The following is a 20,626-nucleotide window of genomic DNA, read 5'->3' as shown; positions in this document are numbered from 1 at the left end:
AGATTGTCTTGTTTGTTGTTCGAAAGCACTTGTATCTATGTTGTTGATGAAAATGGAGAAAATGCTCAAAACAAACATCTTTGGAAAACTCGTCAGAAGCACCCCCAGGCTAACAATATTTCAACCTAGGTGCCGGTAGTCGAGGCATGTCAACCTGGGTGATGGGTCTAGATTGAAGATGCTTGGAACTAATCTTTTTGATGCTTGATCTTCTTTCTTGTGGAAAGTACTCACGTAGATTCAATTTTGTCAAATTTGCACGGGCGTTACTCGGGAAACTGGAGTTGGTGGCCCGACGCCCAAATGACCTTCTGTTGGGTTTTATGCCCTAAATAAAACTCATTTCAATATAATCAGATTTACTTATTAATATAGATCAGAAATAACATTTAATGTTGCATGGTTCACATGATTTATTTCATGATTATATGTACATAATGTATAAATTCATCTGAAACCCTTTTCACATACTTGATCCTGTTTATTGTGCCGTCAACACATTGGAAAGTAAACATGACTATGTGAATAAAGTTTCCTAGATTTATCAGACACAGGGTTTCACTGATATGATAATCTACAACAAGAGTTTACTTGCATTTGGAGAAGTGCTATGTTCTTTCCAGAGCATTGGTTAAAGTAAAGCTCAGGTTGGATGCATGGAGTATGCATCGGTAGGGACCGATATTGAACTTTGACTTAGATTTAATTAAACTTACCGTAAAATCTATTCAAGTCAATATCGCCTAGTTGATCCTAGATCAAATGATCTTAATCCTGTTATGATTAGGCTCAATCTTGAAAGGCTATTCGTGTTCCTTGAATTGTTAGTTAAGCCTACCTTTTGGTCAGGGTGATACGTACTTTTTGGGAACACGGTAGTGCAATTGAGTGGGAGCGCTATCATAAACATGGAATCTATAGCTTCTATCTGGCGAATAGTAAGCAAAGGATGATCTCCTTCGAGCTTGACCAAACGAACATAAATGGTGGAGTACTCATTTCACATAAGCTGAAATATCATTTATACGGGGTCAAGTGTTTTAAGGAATAAATACATTGTAGGGTGTAACGGTGATCTAATCCCTTTACAGTGTAGATCATTCATATAGAGGATCATTGATCACATTAGGATTATAACAATGGATAACTAATGATGTGTCTATATGGTGGAACATATAGAGCATTCTATATACTGAGAGTGCAATTCTAAGTTCTATGCGTGGATTCAACGAAGAATTAATAAGTTAGTGAATTTTAGTGATAAATTCTTGATCTACTTATTGGAAGCTCGGTTATATAGACCCATGGTCCCCCCACTATTTGAGATAATATTGCTTGTAAGACTCATGTAATTGGTTTTGATTAATCAATTATAATTCACGAATTAGACTATGTCTATTTGTGAAATTTTCACTAAGTAAGGGCGAAATTGTAAAGAAAGAGTTTATAGGGGCATATTTGTTAATTATGATACTTTGTATGGTTCAATTAATAAATATGATAAATGACAATATTATTTAATAATTATTTATAGTTATTAAATAGTTAGAATTGGCATTTAAATGGTTGAATTAGGAAATTGGCATTTTTGAGAAAATCAGATACAAAAGGTGTTAAAATTGCAAAATTGCAAAGCCCAAGGCCCAATCCACTTATGTATGGCCGGCCACCTTTATGTATATTTTAAGTTGATTTTTTCATTATTTTAATGCCATATAATTCAAATCTAACCCTAGTGGAATGATATAAATAGATAGTGAAGGCTTCAGGAAAAACACACTTTTCTTCAGACTTTCTGAATCAGAAAAAACTGAGCCTTCTCTCTCCCTATCTTTAGCTGACCACTCTCTCTCTTCTTCCTTAGAATTTCGAAATCCTTAGTGATTAGAGTAGTGCCCACACACATCAAGCAATACCTCAATCATAGTGAGGAAGATCGTGAAGAAAGATCATCAGCAAAGGAGACTCAGCATCAAAGATTCAGAGAAAGAGATCCAGGTTCAGATATTGATAATGCTCTGCTACAGAAAGGAATCAAGGGCTAGATATCTGAACGGAAGGAGTCATATTATTCCGCTGCACCCAATGTAAGGTTTCTTAAACTTTATATGTGTTTATTTTATCGTTTTAGAAAGTTCATATTTAGGATGTTAATAAACATACTTGTGAGTAGATCTAAGATCCTGGTAAAATAAATTCCAACAACTGGCCTCAGAGCCATGGTAATTGATTTACTTGCAAGAAATTTGGACTTTAAAACGATTGTTTGTATGTTCTTTGGATGGTATCATGTTGTATTGAGTGTTATTTGATGATTGATTGATGTTTGTGAAATTTTCGTGAAAAATAATTGCTATTTTATCTCTGGAATTATTTTTATTGGATAGTATGGAAAAAAATTAAGCAAGTTAGCCTTTTACAGAACTTAATTTGGATTTTATTTGAATTAGTTATGATTTTTTGAAGATTTGAAAAAATCGGGGCTGTGCTGATATTTTCCTGTGATCGCAAATCTGTCCGTACGGTTTCGAATTTTTTTGTTTTTCTTCAATTTTTCATGCTTTTTCATGGAATTAACTTCCAATTTTTTGTATAGTTTTGTATTTATACTATTACTATTCCTAATTCAATTCTAATTATCATTTTGAATTAATTTAATATTTTTTAAATTTAATTCAAGATATTAGTGTAATTTGAATTTGAATAGAATTAGTATCTATCTTCTTGCTTAAAAATCTATCTTATTTTTAAATTTGATTATATCTTATTTTTTTTTTAAATTTAAGGTCAGATTTTATAAGATATTTATAAAATCTTTTTAAGATATTTTTAAGATATCTTATCTTTTAAGATTTTTTTTAAATTAAATCTTTTTAGATATTTTGACCTTATTTAAATTTAAAATAAGATATTTATAATCATGTAATTTTAAATAGATGTAAGATATTTTGCTAACTTTTAAATTTTGTTATTTTATTTATTTAAATTAAATTTAAAATCTGAAAAGATATTTATTTATCTTTTCTAATTTTTTATTTAATTTTTATTTATAAAATAACATTTAAAATTTAAAAGTAGTTAGCAAATTTTTGAAATGATATTTAGGTTGGTTGAAACCTAATTTTTCAAAAATTATAGGTTTAATTTTAAATTATTATTTAAAATTTCGAATTTTTTCAAATTTTTTTTTTAAATTTTTCGAATTTTTTTTTATTTAATTAATTATTTTCGAAATTAAATATTTAATTTAAAATTAAATAAATCCTACATCCAACTATCCAGCTAACCTTGTTGCAGGAGTATGTGTTTTAGCTTATGTGTAAGTTTTCAAAACCTATTATTACTTGATTGCAAATAGCCATGGTTACTTTTTGCCAGATCTAATGATCTGATGGCTCCCTTGGTCAAGATAATAATTTGTAACAGGTATATTTACAATCTTCTTTCATCTGTGTATGACCTAGCAACATGATAGGACTCATCCAAAGTGTGCCTGTGTGAGCCTATGTGTTTAATTTTATTATAGATGCATATAGGTTAATGTTGCTAAAATAAATTATCATAGTTATTGATAGAATTTATTTAGGCCTATTTAGTTTTTGGGCCTATTCAATTAATAACAGTTGTTCTTATTAAGGTTAAATTCCTCTCTTTTGGGCCTTGTGTGAGAGTTGGGAGCCATAGAAGTGGGTACGACATACTGAACCCAGCACCCCCTCACATGAACCACCCCAATTGTGAAGGCCCATTTGCCTGATTTGAACAACTGTACTAGGTTAATTACACTAGTTTAACCTAATAAAAATTGATTAGCAACATAATTAATTTCATTTATTTTGAAATTAATTTAAGAAAATTATAGTTTAAAGAATTTTTTATTCTAAGCTAAACTATATGTATTTTCTTGTATTTAATTAAATATAGAATTATAACCATCTAGATTCTTTTTGGAACTTAATTTAAATTTTTCATTAAATATTCCTATTTAAGTTGATATTTAGTTATCTTCAACTAACCAACTTAAATCTGAATATCTTTTGAATTCAAAATTTCAAAAATTAAGTTGAGGAATTTTAGGCATTGGTTATTAAGATTCTTTAGATATTTTTTAAGTTAATATCTTTTCGAATATTAACTTAAAATGGAATATTTTCAAATTAAGTGGTTACAACTTAATTTTTGATATTTAATTAAATTTAAATTTGAAAATATTTAAGTTCTAGATTTTTTCTAATACAACTTAAATTAGATATTTTTTCAAATTTTGTGGAAAAGATACTTAGTTAAATAAGATATTTTCTAGATAGTTATTTCTAGACTACTTATTATTTCTAATATTAAATAGGAAAATATTATTTGTGAAATTAATTATTTAATTAATTTTGGTACAATTTATTTTAAGTATATTTTTCCTAGTATTAAACTAGAAATTAATAATTAAGCCTTCTCTACACTTAATTATTTATTTCTTGAATTTAATACATTTAATTAATTTGAAAATTAAATATCTAAGTTGATTTTTATCATCATACTTAAATATTTCTTTTTCATGACATTTAATTAAATAGAAAATTATTTTTAGTTGAAATTTAATTTTTCAACTAAATTTAAATAATTTTCAAAATATATTTTTTTTATTTTATTAATCAATTTTCGAAATTGCATTTCTTAAATGCTAGAATTTCGAATTTTATCTTGAAAAATAGATTAAGTTGTAAATTAATTATTTATTTAATTAATTCTTGGATCAACTTAAATCAATGATTTTTTCATTTATTGATTAATTTAAAATAAATTGAATTAAAGTATATTATTAGAAATTAAATTAATTAGTCAAAGGAAAATCTAGATAGGTGATATTTTTGCTTGAAGTATTTTTTCTAGTGTATTTAATTAAATAGAAAATTAATATTTAAGTTGATTTTCATCATCATACTTAAATATTTGAAATTTTTCTTATATATTTAATTAAATAGGAAAATTATATTTTTTGTTGTAAATTAATTTTATTAATTAATTTTGGGCCAACATTAAATTAGAATAATTTTTTATTTTAACATGCATTTTCGAAAATTGTATTCTTAAATACTTTAATTTTTCGAAATGCAATATATATTTATAGAAAGTTAAATTTGAGTTGTAAATTAATTTATATTAATTTTGTAACAACTTAAATTGAATATTTTTCTAAATATTTATTGGAAATTATTACTAAGATGGAAATAATTCATGTTATTTTCATATCCATCTAAGTAAAATTTATAAATATTAAATTAAAATTTATATTTGGAATTTTTCATTCTAAATTGGAAATTTTAATTAAATAAATATATATTTAAAATAAATAGAATAAATAAAGAGAATCAAAGAAAATACAACTCACTTTAAATAATGAGCTTGATTATTATTAAGATATTCGATCTCCATTGTGGGTTTTACACCGCGTTTGTTTTAGTGAGTAATCCTCCCTAATGGAGGAACGTTCATTAGCAATTTCGCACCGTTTAATCTCGAATGATAAGTAGTTTGTAAGTGTTTTGTATGGTATAGATCACCCTAATGGTGGCGACCATACTTGACTTGCAAATTATGAAACAATGGTGGAAGCTCATAAGATAGAATTGCCTTGACTCTCGCCTAAACGGGACAACGCTGAATTCCAATCTTGATCGAATAAAAGGTTGCTAGAATGGTTATCATTTTAGATGAGCTGACAACTCTATTCAATGGATGATGCTTTGACTCTCGCCTAAACGGGACACTGTATCAGTTTGTTGAAAAACCTTGGAAATTATTTAGGATTGTATGTTTTAGTATTTTCACTTGTCATTCCTACTTGCTATATGTTTATAATTTCTGAATTGTGTATGAATTTATATTGAACCATGTTATTTTCTGTTATTAAATTGTAGTTTAATTTCGAATCTTCATTGTTGGTCTAACATGTTTGTTTTTCTAATGAGATAAATCCCTAATGGATTTTCACCATTAGACATACATAATAGTGTAAGATCTCGAAAGATAAGTATTGTATATGCGACATCTAGCTGTTCATCAATTGATGACACCTTAGACTAGTATTTTTACAATATGAAACAAGAAGATTACATAAATAAGATTACTTTGTCTTTCGCTAATCGAAGCATCGTTGGATTCTTATTTATAAACGAAATTATCCTAATTCCTCTTAGCTTATTCAATTCGAATTAGCTTAATAATATATCATTGGATGAATGGTCTATAAATCATTTCATGTCATTATATTTTCTCTTAAGAAATTAAATGACGCTTATGATTATAATCCCGAAATTCTATTCCCAATTGACATAAATCCTCAAACTTAGAAATCTCCTACTTGTATGGGCAAATCTGACTTAGAGTTTGTATTAGTAGTGGTGGTACAAGAAAGAATTACTCATTATATTTGGTTGAATTTAAGTCTTTGACTTTAATTTTAGAATCCAAATAGAAATTTTCTTATATTTCTAATTCCAGAATACAATACAGTTACACTTTCTCAAGTGTTTAAATATCCATCAACTATCAATGGATTAGAACTGTATGGAATATGAGTTAGGTATTCTGTGACCAGGATCCACTTGCAGTATTCTAAGAACTCTTTGATGTAACTAAACCTATGTCATCATAGACACTACCACATTTTTTTAATCTATGGCATTTGTATCTTGTTCATAGTGGATTTGACAAGATCAATCTCTACAAAGAGTTAATATGCCTATATCCACTGAAAGTAGTTCATCTCATTCGCAGATGGATGTACATTCAGGGGTGGATATGAGTTTTTCGTTGTATTCTTAAAACGATAACTCTAGATTATACCTTTTAGCAAGAAATTTGAAATGTTTGAAAAATTTCATTAATTTCTAGCAATGGTTAAAACCATTAAGGTAAGTGGTTAAAGATCTTGCGAACTGATAGGGGTGGAGAAATAGTTAGTAGATATGCAGTTCAAAGATCATTAAATTGATTTTTGAATTATATCCAAACTTACCTCCCCAGAAATTTCGAGTTGCGTGTTGATGATTAGTTACTAGTCGTTGCCTAAATCCTTATATGGTAATACAATTTCAGAATGATGTAATGGTTGGCTACTTAATGTAAATCATTACTAGATTCATGGATGACCTAATCAAAATCTTAAGAAAAGCTAGAACTGTTAACCATGGTTTCTTAGCTATTCTAAGTGATTAGGGGTGGACCATCCCATTGTCAATAGATAAGAAAGTGTTTATTCAAACAAATACTACTTTTCTAAGAAAATAACTAAGTCTGAAAAACAAGTAGCAAATAAAGGAGATATTTAATTCTTGATTCCAAAAGTGTTCTATCATCTTATATAATATATGATGATCCCACTGCCTCTGTTGTCTTGTCACAACCAAAGAGGTTAATACCATTTAGTTTTCTTCGACATAATTCACGGTACCTCGTCGTAGTGGGAGAGTTTCTAGGAACTCACCTTCTTATGACTTGGGAGACACTAGTAATTAAAATCCATTGTGAGTTTAAACAAGTAATGGATTGTCAAGATAAGAAACTAAGAAGAAAGCCAATAGAACTATGGTTTAATCCATTCACATGGAGTAACCTAAAGTTTTCTATTACAAGGACATAAAAGGAAATTTTAGTTAATAAGTCCATTCAATGGACTTAACAAAACTTCCTGTTCCTAGTATTATAGGTTTGAGTTTATCTAAACCTATGGCTTGTGGTATACCTGGTAATTACTTACTCTAATGCAAGCAACTTACTTTAGTAAGATGCTGAAGCATTTTCTTTCTAATGGCAATCTATAGAAGCTTCACAACTTCTTAGGTATAGATTTTATTTATCTAAGGAAAAGTCTTAACTATTCCAGAAAAGATAAAGCCATGAAAGAATTTCTTATATCAACAGTGAAAGGTCTTAGATATGCTTTTGTATGCCTTAGACCAGACACCTGCTGTTGAGTGGGAGTAATGAGTAGGTATCAGATTAATCCAGGAGAAGAACATTGGAAGACAATCAAGTAAATCTTAAGATTAAGAAGAGGAACTATATGTTAGTCTATAAGGGTGTGTTTAAAACTCTTAGACTACACCATATCAGATTTTCGAAATTTGCCTATGTGCTAGTAAATATTTCTGATAAGATGGTGGTTACTCTGGGGGTGGAATAGTGATTTTGGAGAAGTGTAAAAACCTATCTGAAGTCTCTAGGTCTACCAGAGACTGAATGTTAAAGTTGCAGGAAAGGTACTTATTCAGTCTAAGGAAAGTTCTATACATCTTTGGCACCATTCCAAATTGCCTTAAACTACTAGTGTTAATTTCCTGATTAACCAAAAGTAGTTGCCAAAAGTATAGAATCCAGTATCCCAAGAGAGTAGACATATAGAGAGGAATTTCACATTATCAATGATTTTGTGATTAAAGGAAGAGTAATGGTGGAGAAAAGGTTGTGGTTAATTCAACCTTTCAGATCCTATTACGAGGAGTTTACTACTACTACACTTGATTTGTATATCAAGGTGTTGAGATTATTTGAAACGCACTTTTTGTTTTATATTAGTGCAAGTGGGAGTTTGTTGGGTTTTATGCCCTAAATAAAACTCATTTCAATATAATCAGATTTACTTATTAATATAGATCAGAAATAACATTTAATGTTGCATGGTTCACATGATTTATTTCATGATTATATGTACATAATGTATAAATTCATCTGAAATCCTTTTCACATACTTGATCCTGTTTATTGTGTCGTCAACACATTGGAAAGTAAACATGACTATGTGAATAAAGTTTCCTAGATTTATCAGACACAGGGTTTTACTGATATGATAATCTACAACAAGAGTTTACTTGCATTTGGAGAAGTGTTATGTTCTTTCCAGAGCATTGGTTAAAGTAAAGCTCAGGTTGGATGCATGGAGTATGCATCGGTAGGGACCGATATTGAACTTTGACTTAGATTTAATTAAACTTACCATAAAATCTATTCAAGTCAATATCGCCTAGTTGATCCTAGATCAAATGATCTTAATCCTGTTATGATTAGGCTCAATCTTGAAAGGCTATTCGTGTTCCTTGAATTGTTAGTTAAGCCTACCTTTTGGTCAGGGTGATACGTACTTTTTGGGAACACGGTAGTGCAATTGAGTGGGAGCGCTATCATAAACATGGAATCTATAGCTTCTATCTGGCGAATAGTAAGCAAAGGATGATCTCCTTCGAGCTTGACCAAACGAACATAAATGGTGGAGTACTCATTTCACATAAGCTGAAATATCATTTATACGGGGTCAAGTGTTTTAAGGAATAAATACATTGTAGGGTGTAACGGTAATCTAATCCCTTTACAGTGTAGATCATTCATATAGAGGATCATTGATCACATTAGGATTATAACAATGGATAACTAATGATGTGTCTATATGGTGGAACATATAGAGCATTCTATATACTGAGAGTGCAATTCTAAGTTCTATGCGTGGATTCAACGAAGAATTAATAAGTTAGTGAATTTTAGTGATAAATTCTTGATCTACTTATTGGAAGCTCGGTTATATAGACCCATGGTCCCCCCACTAGTTGAGATAATATTGCTTGTAAGACTCATGTAATTGGTTTTGATTAATCAATTATAATTCACGAATTAGACTATGTCTATTTGTGAAATTTTCACTAAGTAAGGGCGAAATTGTAAAGAAAGAGTTTATAGGGGCATATTTGTTAATTATGATACTTTGTATGGTTCAATTAATAAATATGATAAATGACAATATTATTTAATAATTATTTATAGTTATTAAATAGTTAGAATTGGCATTTAAATGGTTGAATTAGGAAATTGGCATTTTTGAGAAAATCAGATACAAAAGGTGTTAAAATTGCAAAATTGCAAAGCCCAAGGCCCAATCCACTTATGTATGGCCGGCCACCTTTATGTATATTTTAAGTTGATTTTTTCATTATTTTAATGCCATATAATTCAAATCTAACCCTAGTGGAATGATATAAATAGATAGTGAAGGCTTCAGGAAAAACACACTTTTCTTCAGACTTTCTGAATCAGAAAAAACTGAGCCTTCTCTCTCCCTATCTTTAGCTGACCACTCTCTCTCTTCTTCCTTAGAATTTCGAAATCCTTAGTGATTAGAGTAGTGCCCACACACATCAAGCAATACCTCAATCATAGTGAGGAAGATCGTGAAGAAAGATCATCAGCAAAGGAGACTCAGCATCAAAGATTCAGAGAAAGAGATCCAGGTTCAGATATTGATAATGCTCTGCTACAGAAAGGAATCAAGGGCTAGATATCTGAACGGAAGGAGTCATATTATTCCGCTGCACCCAATGTAAGGTTTCTTAAACTTTATATGTGTTTATTTTATCGTTTTAGAAAGTTCATATTTAGGATGTTAATAAACATACTTGTGAGTAGATCTAAGATCCTGGTAAAATAAATTCCAACACCTTCCATGTCAACCTGCACGCTAGGTCTAGGGTTTGCCCCGCCTGGGCACAATTTTTAAAAACTCAAGTCCTAGCATCGTTCTTTGTTGGATTTGAGGAATCGAAATGTAAAGAAGTTTCCGAAAAGCCAAGCCCTAGTTGTCGTGTCTCCCAGGTTGACTGAGAATGTCAACCTGGGTGCTGGGTACCCTGGCACTCAAGATTGGAAATGTTCAAATGTTATTTCTAGGCTTGTAGCTTGCTTTGTGGCATGTTTCTCATGTATCTGAGTGCAAAGGCTTAGCAGTTTGCATAGAGATAATGGCTAGGGGAAAGGAACTAATGCATTCTATGGCACAAAACTGTCAACTTCGGCACTGGGCAAGGCCCTTGGTACTAGTTTGATTTTCAAGATGCCGAGTTGACATCCTTAGCTTCTTGGTCCATTGTTTGGAGTCTTGAATGACAAAACTTTGAAAACGACTTTGTGGGATCCAAGTGCCTACTTTGGGGACTCAGTGTCCGAGTGACACTGCACTATCCTGGGAAGCGGGGCCCCAAGGTTTGGGTACACGAAAGCCATTTCTCTTGCTGGTGACTTGGGCTGAGGCTTTCCACTATCTTAAGTTAGTCAAAATGTTCAAGTGCCCGTAGCTGTAGCCAATGAGTGGACTAGAAACATTTATCCTCTCCTCAACCTACATATTCTATGGACACTTTAACCCCTAAACAACCTTAATACACTTCGAAGCCATCTTTGGCGTTCAGCTCTCATTGATACTGTCTCAGCGGCGTTGGGCAGAATGCTTTGAAGATTTTTAACTTTTATAGTTATCTATTCTTTATTTATTGGGTCTCTTTCTCTTTCTATGAACTCACTGTTATGTAGAACGAGGGAGAAGTAGATTGGTGAGTGGTAAGTGGAGAGAGTAAGTAAAATGAATTTTTATTTTATCTCTACTTTTCACCGGCTTTCTTTATTTATTTCTAATTATCATTATCGGTCAACATTTGGTCATTTTTAGGGTGATTATCAATAAAAGACAAAAGGAACAGAAAAAAAAAGAACCATTAAAATATACCTCAGAAAATTTACCAACTTACAACTAGATCCATTTGGCACAAAATTAATAGAAAGTTAGACACCAAGAGTTTACGCTCCTCAGCTACCAAGCACCAAGCATAGTGGTTAAATTTTCTTCTAACAAAAGAACACGCGCATTGTTTTTCCTTTCAAAGCTGTAATTCATACGAGGGATCTATCATGTTACAAAACTTTTTTACTTATATAATTTTGACTTTCTGGCTCTAGTTCTAGATACACTCTGCGTTCAATGTATAGCTATGCACTATATACAGAAAAAATGGCTGCACTATATAATTGGGATCCTTCACATCCCGACCTATAATAGCGAACAAAAAGTGGAACCTATATTTGGGTTCGTAACTGTGTCAGAAGAGACTGCATACTTTCAAGTTTCTGAGTAAGTTGAGTGATAGTAGCAAGATTTACAGGAGAATCTGAACCTTCTAAATCACTTACAAAAGTAGCACACTGGGCTTGTGAATCTACAATGGCTTGCTCAAGTGAAGCAACTGTTGATTCCAAAGTTAAACGTGAGTTTTCACCTTTTAAATTTGATGAAGTTAGCCCAATACTAGAAGCACTAGCACTGAGCTTCTCTGAGGAGAAAATCTTGTCAATGCCCTCGCTTCCTGCAAATTTATACTAAATGTTATCATTTCCTAAAGAAGTTCGACATCCGTGTGAGGAAATGGAATAATGCAATTAATTTCTTATTATAATTGCAAAATATATTCATTTCTCACAAAATGTTAAAAGCATACCTAGATTGCTTAGTTGATCTATGGCTGCTTGGCCAACGGACCCCTCCAGCTTGAGTACCCTCAGAATGCCAGCTGTTATTCTACCCATTGAGTCAACTTCCGACTTGCACAGAAAAGCAAGGTGTTGCAGCTCATCCTTCGTCACAACGGCCTCAATCTATAAAGATAAAATTTCATGGTGTGAGTATAGGGTGAAAGTAGATCTTTCATACGATGAATCATTGATTATTATGATTTTTCTATTAAAATAGTCACTTGAAGTTAAGGATCAAATCACCGGTTCCTTGACCGAGAATTTCACATTTTCCACAATCCATTTCACCATTTCACTATCGACATTGTTCTCTGATATCACAATGCGAGTTTCAACATTTATTCCTCCAACTGTCTCAACAGGTTCTTTGATCCCATTTACTTGAGCCACAATTGAGCGGTTGTCCTTTTGGGCATGAGGCTTTAAGGTCTGCAAGCCTTCAATACCAACCTGTAAAGACTTATAATGTGAGACCTTAGGTAAAATGTAATCAATGTGCATTGTAACAGAAACAAAACGATTCTGGACCTAGCACGTCAATATAAGCCAACATAGGCTTCAAATTAACAAATTTTCAGCAACAAATAAATGGGCTAATCCAATTTCAACAAATCATGACACATGGTATAACCATCATATATGCTTGCTTGATATTCTAGCTTCCACATATTCTAGAACAGCATAAATATTTTCTTAAGATATGCTTCTAAACAATCAAGTTGAATCAACCAAATTTCCAATTAATTAAGAACTTCTAAACTAGAGAATGGTATTAACAATCTTATAAACACCTTTAATAAACTCTATCAAGCATGCATGAAAACACTTACTGTAACCAATTCAACAGGATATTTCTTTATTCCATGTGTACTGCCATTCTTCTTTGGACTACTTTTTGCTTTTACTCGTACATTCTGGAAAGTTGTGTGCCAACACCTTTCTTCTCTGCCTAAATGTTCATTATCAGAAAACCACCAACTTTCTGCCATTTCTCGTGCGCCTTCAAGAGCAAATAACCAGTTTTTCAACTCTATAGAGACTTCCACATCATCCGGCTTTCCCAAGTGCAAAAGAGTGCTTTCTTTTCCATCTCCCAAACTTCCATCTAGAGAAAAGTATGAAGGTTAATAAAAAAGAAAAAGAAAAGACTGAATGAAACTATATGTAATAGAGAGAAAAGTTAACTTCATGACTAAGTACATGAAAGATGGTGACCTATCTGATAAATTCAAAGTAACCCAAATAATTTCTTTCTTACCGTCTTCCATATCATCAACAAAAGATGATGTTTTGAAAATTTTTGACAACGGTCCTGCCTTTAAGTTATCCAACCCTTTCGAGAGCCCTTTTCCAGGGCCACCATCAGGGCTCAGTATTCCAAAGCGATGCAACAGAGCTTCAGCATAGTTCATTCCTCCGCCTAAGCGAACACCCGAAATACAAGCTGACACATTCAAACTATGACACTCTATGTCCACTTCATTCAAAGGAATGACATTTTCGATGTTAATATCCAAAAATGGATCAACAGAAGCAATGCCATTTGGTTTCTGGTGTTTTGGATTATGTATCCAAAGAACAGCTTTTAGCTGTGGATACCCAGTCCCACACATAGAAAGACCATTTTCATTGGAAATTAGTGCAGTATTATTCTGATGAACCAAATTACCCTCAGTGTCAACACAGTCTACCTCAACATTATCCCAGCGCAAAATGGATGAAACAGCAACTGCGCCACCAAGGGTTCTGTGAGTAACTTTGATAAATAGATCATTCCCAACAAACTGTACCAGAGGCATTCCCTGAATATTCATAGAAGTAGACTCCAAAAATCTAAGCTTAAGGTTCTTGACTGCTAAACTTACTCCTGTATCACTAGGAACCTTATCTATAAGCCTTTCATGAGAAGATCCCTTACAGTTCTTTTTCCTGGCATTTTTTCCAATGAGAACAATCTTTTCACTAACTTTGCCAAAGTATGCATAAAGATCCAGGACAAAAAATAATTGTTCAACTGAAGTATTTGACAAATATTGTTCACAGGCAACTCCTATTCTGACAATACCACCTGGAGGAGGTACGTTTGTTAATGGGCTCCCATCAGCAGTTACCATAGCTACCTCAATACAAGCATCTTTAAGTTCAACACATCTCCACAGGTCAGAGGCAGAATTAAGAACAATTTGAACCCTAGATGATTCGGCTGATGTTTCAAGAGACAAACTAAGTTCTGAAGCTCCAGCAGTCCATTTCTTTTGACTCGCATCAACAGGTTGCCCTTCCCAGAGACAAAAGCAAGCAGGATCTCTCTCCAGATTCAGTAGCTTCAATTTAAGTGAAGGCGACTGTGAAAAGAATAAATCCTCAATATGAAGCCTTGCTCCAGTAAAGGAGTTTTGAGCAATAATATCCCTGTTGCTAGCAGGACAACCCAATTTAGCTGGATCCAAAGGAACTGTAACATCTAGCTCCATCAGATTGAAAATAAATGAGTTTATGGAAAAATCTGGTAAAACAGAACCAGGATTGACTACAACTCCATCAGCAAGGAAAGAAGATATGCGCAAACAGGATTCTTCTTGAAGATGAATCTGGCCATATAATGCAAAGATCATACTTTAGGAATTTATTAAAGAAAGAAATATTAGATAGAAATAAAAGATGCCAAGAATAGAAGTATTACTGCACTTACCGTAAGAGGTTGGCAGTTAATGACTGTTTGTGAAGCAAACAATGGTGGAACAGGGGTGGGCTTAATTTGAAGAGAATGAAGACATAATAGAGGGACACCCTCAATTAATTGCCACTGCTGCTCTTCCAATGGATATATGAGAGGACAGAAGTTCTTAGCTGTCATGAAAATCACAGTGATCAGCTTCACAGATAAAATGAAACTTTAACCATACATGGGGCCACAGGAGTAATCTCCTTTCTATACGATCAGTTCATAAATTTTAACTTTTACCAAAGTCAGGAACAGGAACAGGTTCTTTAGCAGTTGCGTGCATTGATGGTTGCACTAATGTACATGGAGGCCGTGAAAAGGTATCCCTACATTCCAGCTCACACAACATTAATATCATCTGCAACTCTATACAAGCATCCTACTCTGTACTAAAACATCGCAATTAAATACGAAATAGTATTTTTTTATTATTATTATTGTTATCATTAGCACACTTGGTGCTTAATTGAGACCAACTGCTTAATTGAACCTTCGATCTCTTGGTATTAATCCGAAATAGTATTTATAATACTCCCTCATCACCAAATCTCATGAAAGAGTTGAGCCAGAAAGGTCACCTTAAAAATAGTCCAGAAATCATGACTTTAGTCAAGTTATTGACATTTTCTCCATCAGAAACGCTAGCCTACAAAGCAAAGTAGGTTTGAAAATAAAATCTTGATAGTGAAATGAACATGGCACTGCAGAAACGCTATGATATTACACTGAAGCAGGCCACATCCAGTATATATATAAGCTATACAGAACTTAGGCATACATTGAAAATAATTATATAGTATATTTTAAAACTACTCAAAAGCAACCAGGTTAGTTGGGAAAATGCTCCAATGCACTTCTTAATTGTCAACATTTTAGAAATGTACTATGGTTTAACATATGTCAGCATGTATGAAGGAATGCGTTATTTGGATTAGATATACATTTAAGTTAGCTATATAGTTTAAACTAGCATAGAAGCTTATGGCTGGGTGGCTGCTTGCTTAAATTACAAAATATTCAGGAAAGGTGGGGGAAGAAATTTCCACCAGAAAATATAACTGAAAGTAAAACTACACACATACAGAGTACATACCCGAGAAAAGAAGAGTGACTGCATCAAAAGTTCAAGCTGGAATTCTGCAAGTAAATTGAAGTTGTTCTAGAATGTTAACTGATAGCATATGCTTCCAGAGAAAACAAAATATGACACTACTGCAAGCCAATACTAGACCATTTTATCAATTTATAATAAACCTTAGCCACTAGCATAAGTTACAGCCATATGGATCATTTTTCCAATATGTACCTAGAGTGTGTCTGTGTGTGTCCGTAAGTTTTATATTCCAAGCTACCAATAAATGCGTGTCATTTTATGAGCATGCATGCTTACATTAAAAGTTTAAATTATTTGATAAACTAATATAAGTCCAAACTCCCAAGTAAGAGCACAAACCAGCGTCCTTAATACATAGAAATATGTGGTCAACAACAATAGAGATAAGAGAACGCCCAGCTGCTTCTATAGATCTCTGCAAAAGAAAGACACAACATAATTGAGAAGTCACATAATATGTTGAGCAAGAAATATTTTTCTAATTCAATAAAGGCAACTAAAACCTGCTGAGCCTTTGGATCAACATCTCCTCTATTTAGACAAACGTATAATCCAGTCATAAAGCGGAGAAGAGCACGTAATCCTGCCACATTATTATACATCAGAATCATGCTAAAAGCTTCATACTTTTAGTTCAAAAATTAAAATATGAAACTGGAAACACAAGGTTATTCACCTGGTTCACTAATAGCAGGACAAATAGCTTCTGTAATGTGTAACTGAACTTCAAGTCCAAGTGGACTGTTTAACACGGTCCTTTGCACTGTGATCTGGTCACAATTACAACGATACGTTAGATACACCTTAAAAATTTTATTAAAATTAACCTTACTGTAAGATTCAACTTACATATGCTTCTCCAGCTATTCCTTCAATAAAGCGCTCCCCACCAAAAAAAGCTCGCTTTGCACCATCGTCATCTCTCTGGTTTCCTCCCTCTTGAGAGCATGCTACATTAGCATCCATGAACATATCAGGATGAGGCAAGAGATCAATAGACAGTGACTCCCACTCAAGTTTCTGGTAGGAAAAGGATACATTTCATCAGTATCAAGCCAAGCAAATGTGACTTGTTAGAGAGCAATAACCACAGTATATTAATACTAATGTGCACACGCCAGAGAAGCAATAACCACAGTATATCAATACTAATGTGACCCTAATCAAGGGAAGTGATTACAAAAGATAAATATAGAAATAAATGAACATGAAAGTATATAGAAGAAATGCCTCTAATGAAAACGGAATAGACTATTACTTTGAACACGTATATGAACTTTTTGTCATTGTTGAAGTCTCGTGCCTCCTTAAGATTTACCACCTGTTACAGTAAATGTTCTGAGTTAAGAAGCTGAATGTGTACAATGTGGTAAAAAAAACACTTGTGAGTTGTGAGAATAATTAGTGAATTACCTGCCAATCTTCATTAGTTGTATACAGCAAAAGGTTGCGAATAGTAATGGATGCTAGAGGCGACGCCCTATTCAAAAAATGCAAAGGAAATTTGAGTAAACAAGGCTAGGATTACTATCATGTCTTAAGTCTACAATTGAAATATCATATGAAACATCAGTGTAAATAAATTCTCCACAAATGTCCTAGCATTTGATAGAATAATTGGATTTTTTTTATAGCGTGTACATCAGTAAGAAGTTGCATTCATGTGATGAGGACCTGTTCGTTAATAGTTTCAAGTTCAAAAAGAAAAAAAAAACATGAAAGCTAAACATTCGAAAGCAACAAGAAATTACCAACTTGCCCCTCCTTCTCGTCGAGCACCTCCACGAGTTTCAAGTAGCAGATTGACAGTACCAATCTCCACAGTCATTCCGTCTGCAATCTGACATTATGAAAGGCCCAAGTCATAGCTTATAATGCAAGTAGGCATGTATATTATATGCTCTTAGACACAGCCAGATAAGAGTGCTTTCAGGACGGCATCGTCATTGAATTTTTAGTACATGCCTTGTGATCAAAGTTCTGATATTACATCATATCAGAACACTTTCATGTCTGTACTAAAGAACAATGATGACAAGACAATCGACGTACTGAAATGACATACAAAAGTGGAAAAGCAAGGGCACAAAGACATGAATATGGAAGAAGGGAAGGCGCAAAAAGAAAACTGTTGGGGAAGCTGGGAGCCGCAAAGTGCAACTCTTAATGGGAGAAGACACGTGTCAATTACCTAACATACCAACTCCTCCCTACTTTTCATTGGGCAACATCACCCTGTAAACGTATTTACTTAAAAATTATAAATTTATACTTACCAACACCACACCTAAAAACTGAATTCAATACCTTTCATGCAACTACTTATTAAATGCTATATCCTTTCAGGACAATCGGGTTGAATTTGGATCAACAAATATTATTACTTACCACCACCACACCACAAAACTGAATTCATTATCTTTCATGCAACTTCTTATTAATTGCCATATCCTTCCAGGACAATCAGGTTGAATTTGGATCAACAAATATTATTATTATTTGAATTTTTGGCCCTGTCAGTTCGACCGGGAGACCTCCCACTCCCAGTGCCCCCAAGGTTTTTTTGAGCATGTGGGAGATTCGAACCTTGAAACTTGAAACAAATGCCTACCAGCACTTTCCAATACAAATAGGCCACCCCTTGGGGTTAATAATCAACAAATATTATTTTATCATACAAAAGATAGAGCCCAACCTTGTCAGCGAATCCATAACCGCTACCCTTAGCAGAGGTCGAGGATGTTTGGGAACTGCCAAAACGAAGCATAAATTAAAATCTTAGAGTAGAAACCTTACATTAATCTTCATAAGAAAATTATGCAACTATGTTTAGCATTACCTGCTTGGGCTTTTACATGCATCTGCATCTGGATTCTCCTCTAGAACCAAATCAAGTCTATCAATTTGCACTATTATAGGCTCGACTTGTACATTGCTTACAGATGATGGGAGCTAGTAAACCACAGAAGACAATGTTGCTCAAATAAAATATATTGTTATTTCGACAATAAAAAACATTTTGGCAGTTGAAAATTAGCTAGAAGAATTTCAATGTCCATTCTTTCGCACTCGAATAATGAATGACATCATTGTTCGCAGAGCAGAGAGTAGTTTATACTAGTTAAAACTAAATTGCATCTCAAATCAAATTCTGAGCAGATAAATGTTGAATTTCCTACATAATCAGGAAAAAGAAGAAAAGAATTCTAATCACCAACCACAATCTCTAATTTCCCAACTTTTGCAGTCGTCACATTCAGAGCAGGGGGAAATCCGACGCTTGAATGCAAAGCATCGCCATTTATATCTGCGAAAATTGAGCCCAAAATCAACCAAATTTCCCAACTCAAATCTCAAAACAAAACCCTCGCGGAACCAAATAATAATAAAAATGATCTCTGAATTTATTTATTTTCTATTACCCAAATTAGAGAGCTGAACAGTCCTTCCCTGCAACTTAAACTGGTCCCTGGAGAAAGATTTCAACCAGTACTTGAGAGTGTACTCGAGAGCCCGAGCCAGAATCGACTCCATTGCAGAAATCTCTCGCCCTCCCTGAGAACCTCAGAGAAGCTTCTGGAGAAGACAAACACTGGTCCGGAGTCCGGATCTTTCTTCCAGATCTACAAAATCTCAAATGCCAAAGTTCGATCGGAGGCCCGACAATGGCGGCTTCAGCTTTTATGGGGATTCGCAAGGAGAATTTCGCTTTTACTTTTGTTTTTGCATTCGCCTTTTTAGGTTCTGAAGCCCAGCTCAGAAGATCAAGGAATCTCAGAACAGTGGGGGTGGTGGAAGAGTGGAAAGGAATGAAGGTGAGTCGCACGTGACGAGAGAGGTGTGTCCGTATGTGTGGCACGTGCGAGAGAGATGGGGTGTGCAGTGGTGTTGTGTTGGATCTTGGATCTAAACACTCATTTAGCTCTCAATGAGGGGGTGAGTTTGGACTGTTTCAGTTCTGACACGCTGTGTACGTGTCAGAATGAAGATTTGTCGGCCTGCCTTCGCGTTTTTGGAAAAAGCGGTTCAAGTACTAACTTGAGTTTCTCAAACATATGCATCCCGCCAAATTATGCCTCTTTCCTCTAATTATTATTTTTTATTTCATAATTAAGTAATTTGTGACATAACTTTTTTAAGTGGTCAGATTTTTGCATTTAACATTCAATTTTAAAATTTTGGTGGTAAAACCTTTTAAACTTTCTGTGAGCACTTAGTCCTTTTCATCCATTTTGGATGTTAAGTGTTAAGTTAGATTGTCCACGCGTACACAATATACACGTGCCATAATATACACATAAATAAATATTTAAAAAAATAATAAAATTAATTATTTCAAAAATAAAAAATAAAATAAATTATTTTTCTTTAAAAATTAAAAAAAACAATTTTTTTTTTAAAAAAAAAAAAAAAAACCTAATTCCCTAATTCAACCTTCTTCTTCTTCT

General features: G+C 33.2%; 1 protein-coding gene across 2 annotated transcripts; it reads right to left on the bottom strand.

The window, feature by feature from the left end:
* Positions 1–11,512: 11,512 nt before the first annotated feature.
* Positions 11,513–20,157, bottom strand: LOC115724455 (uncharacterized). 2 transcript variants are annotated; one of them, XM_030653743.2, is made up of 20 exons: positions 19,601–20,157; positions 19,397–19,485; positions 19,018–19,130; positions 18,874–18,928; positions 17,930–18,018; positions 17,592–17,658; positions 17,437–17,499; positions 17,028–17,198; positions 16,855–16,948; positions 16,682–16,761; positions 16,518–16,593; positions 16,158–16,201; positions 15,643–15,710; positions 15,305–15,390; positions 15,032–15,189; positions 13,598–14,930; positions 13,170–13,444; positions 12,583–12,789; positions 12,306–12,462; positions 11,513–12,173 (listed from the first exon to the last, which is right to left on the bottom strand). In XM_030653743.2, exons 1-20 carry the CDS (start codon positions 19,710–19,712, stop codon positions 11,887–11,889), a joined length of 3,624 nt encoding a protein of 1,207 aa, XP_030509603.1. In that variant the 5' UTR covers positions 19,713–20,157; the 3' UTR covers positions 11,513–11,886. The 2 variants fall into 2 exon arrangements, with proteins under 2 accessions (XP_030509603.1, XP_030509604.1); XM_030653744.2 differs by lacking the exon at positions 11,513–12,173 and having other exon boundaries at positions 12,322–12,462; positions 12,561–12,789.
* Between the last annotated feature and the right edge of the window lie 469 nt (positions 20,158–20,626).

Source organism: Cannabis sativa, chromosome 6 (assembly GCF_029168945.1).
Source record: "Cannabis sativa cultivar Pink pepper isolate KNU-18-1 chromosome 6, ASM2916894v1, whole genome shotgun sequence".
NCBI lineage: Eukaryota > Viridiplantae > Streptophyta > Magnoliopsida > Rosales > Cannabaceae > Cannabis > Cannabis sativa.
This window is presented reverse-complemented; position numbering and strand designations above follow the sequence as displayed.

What these genes read in the sequence shown, in the direction of transcription:
- LOC115724455 (XM_030653743.2), bottom strand. Translation starts at nt 19,712, where the DNA reads ATGGAGTCGATTCTGGCTCGGGCTCTCGAGTACACTCTCAAGTACTGG. An exon ending in ATTTCTGGACTATTTTTAAG is followed by an intron (nt 15,391 to 15,642) that starts GTGACCTTTCTG and finishes GCTGGAATGTAG; the next exon opens with GGATACCTTTTCACGGCCTC. An exon ending in ATCCTGTTGAATTGGTTACA is followed by an intron (nt 12,790 to 13,169) that starts GTAAGTGTTTTC and finishes AAGTCTTTACAG; the next exon opens with GTTGGTATTGAAGGCTTGCA.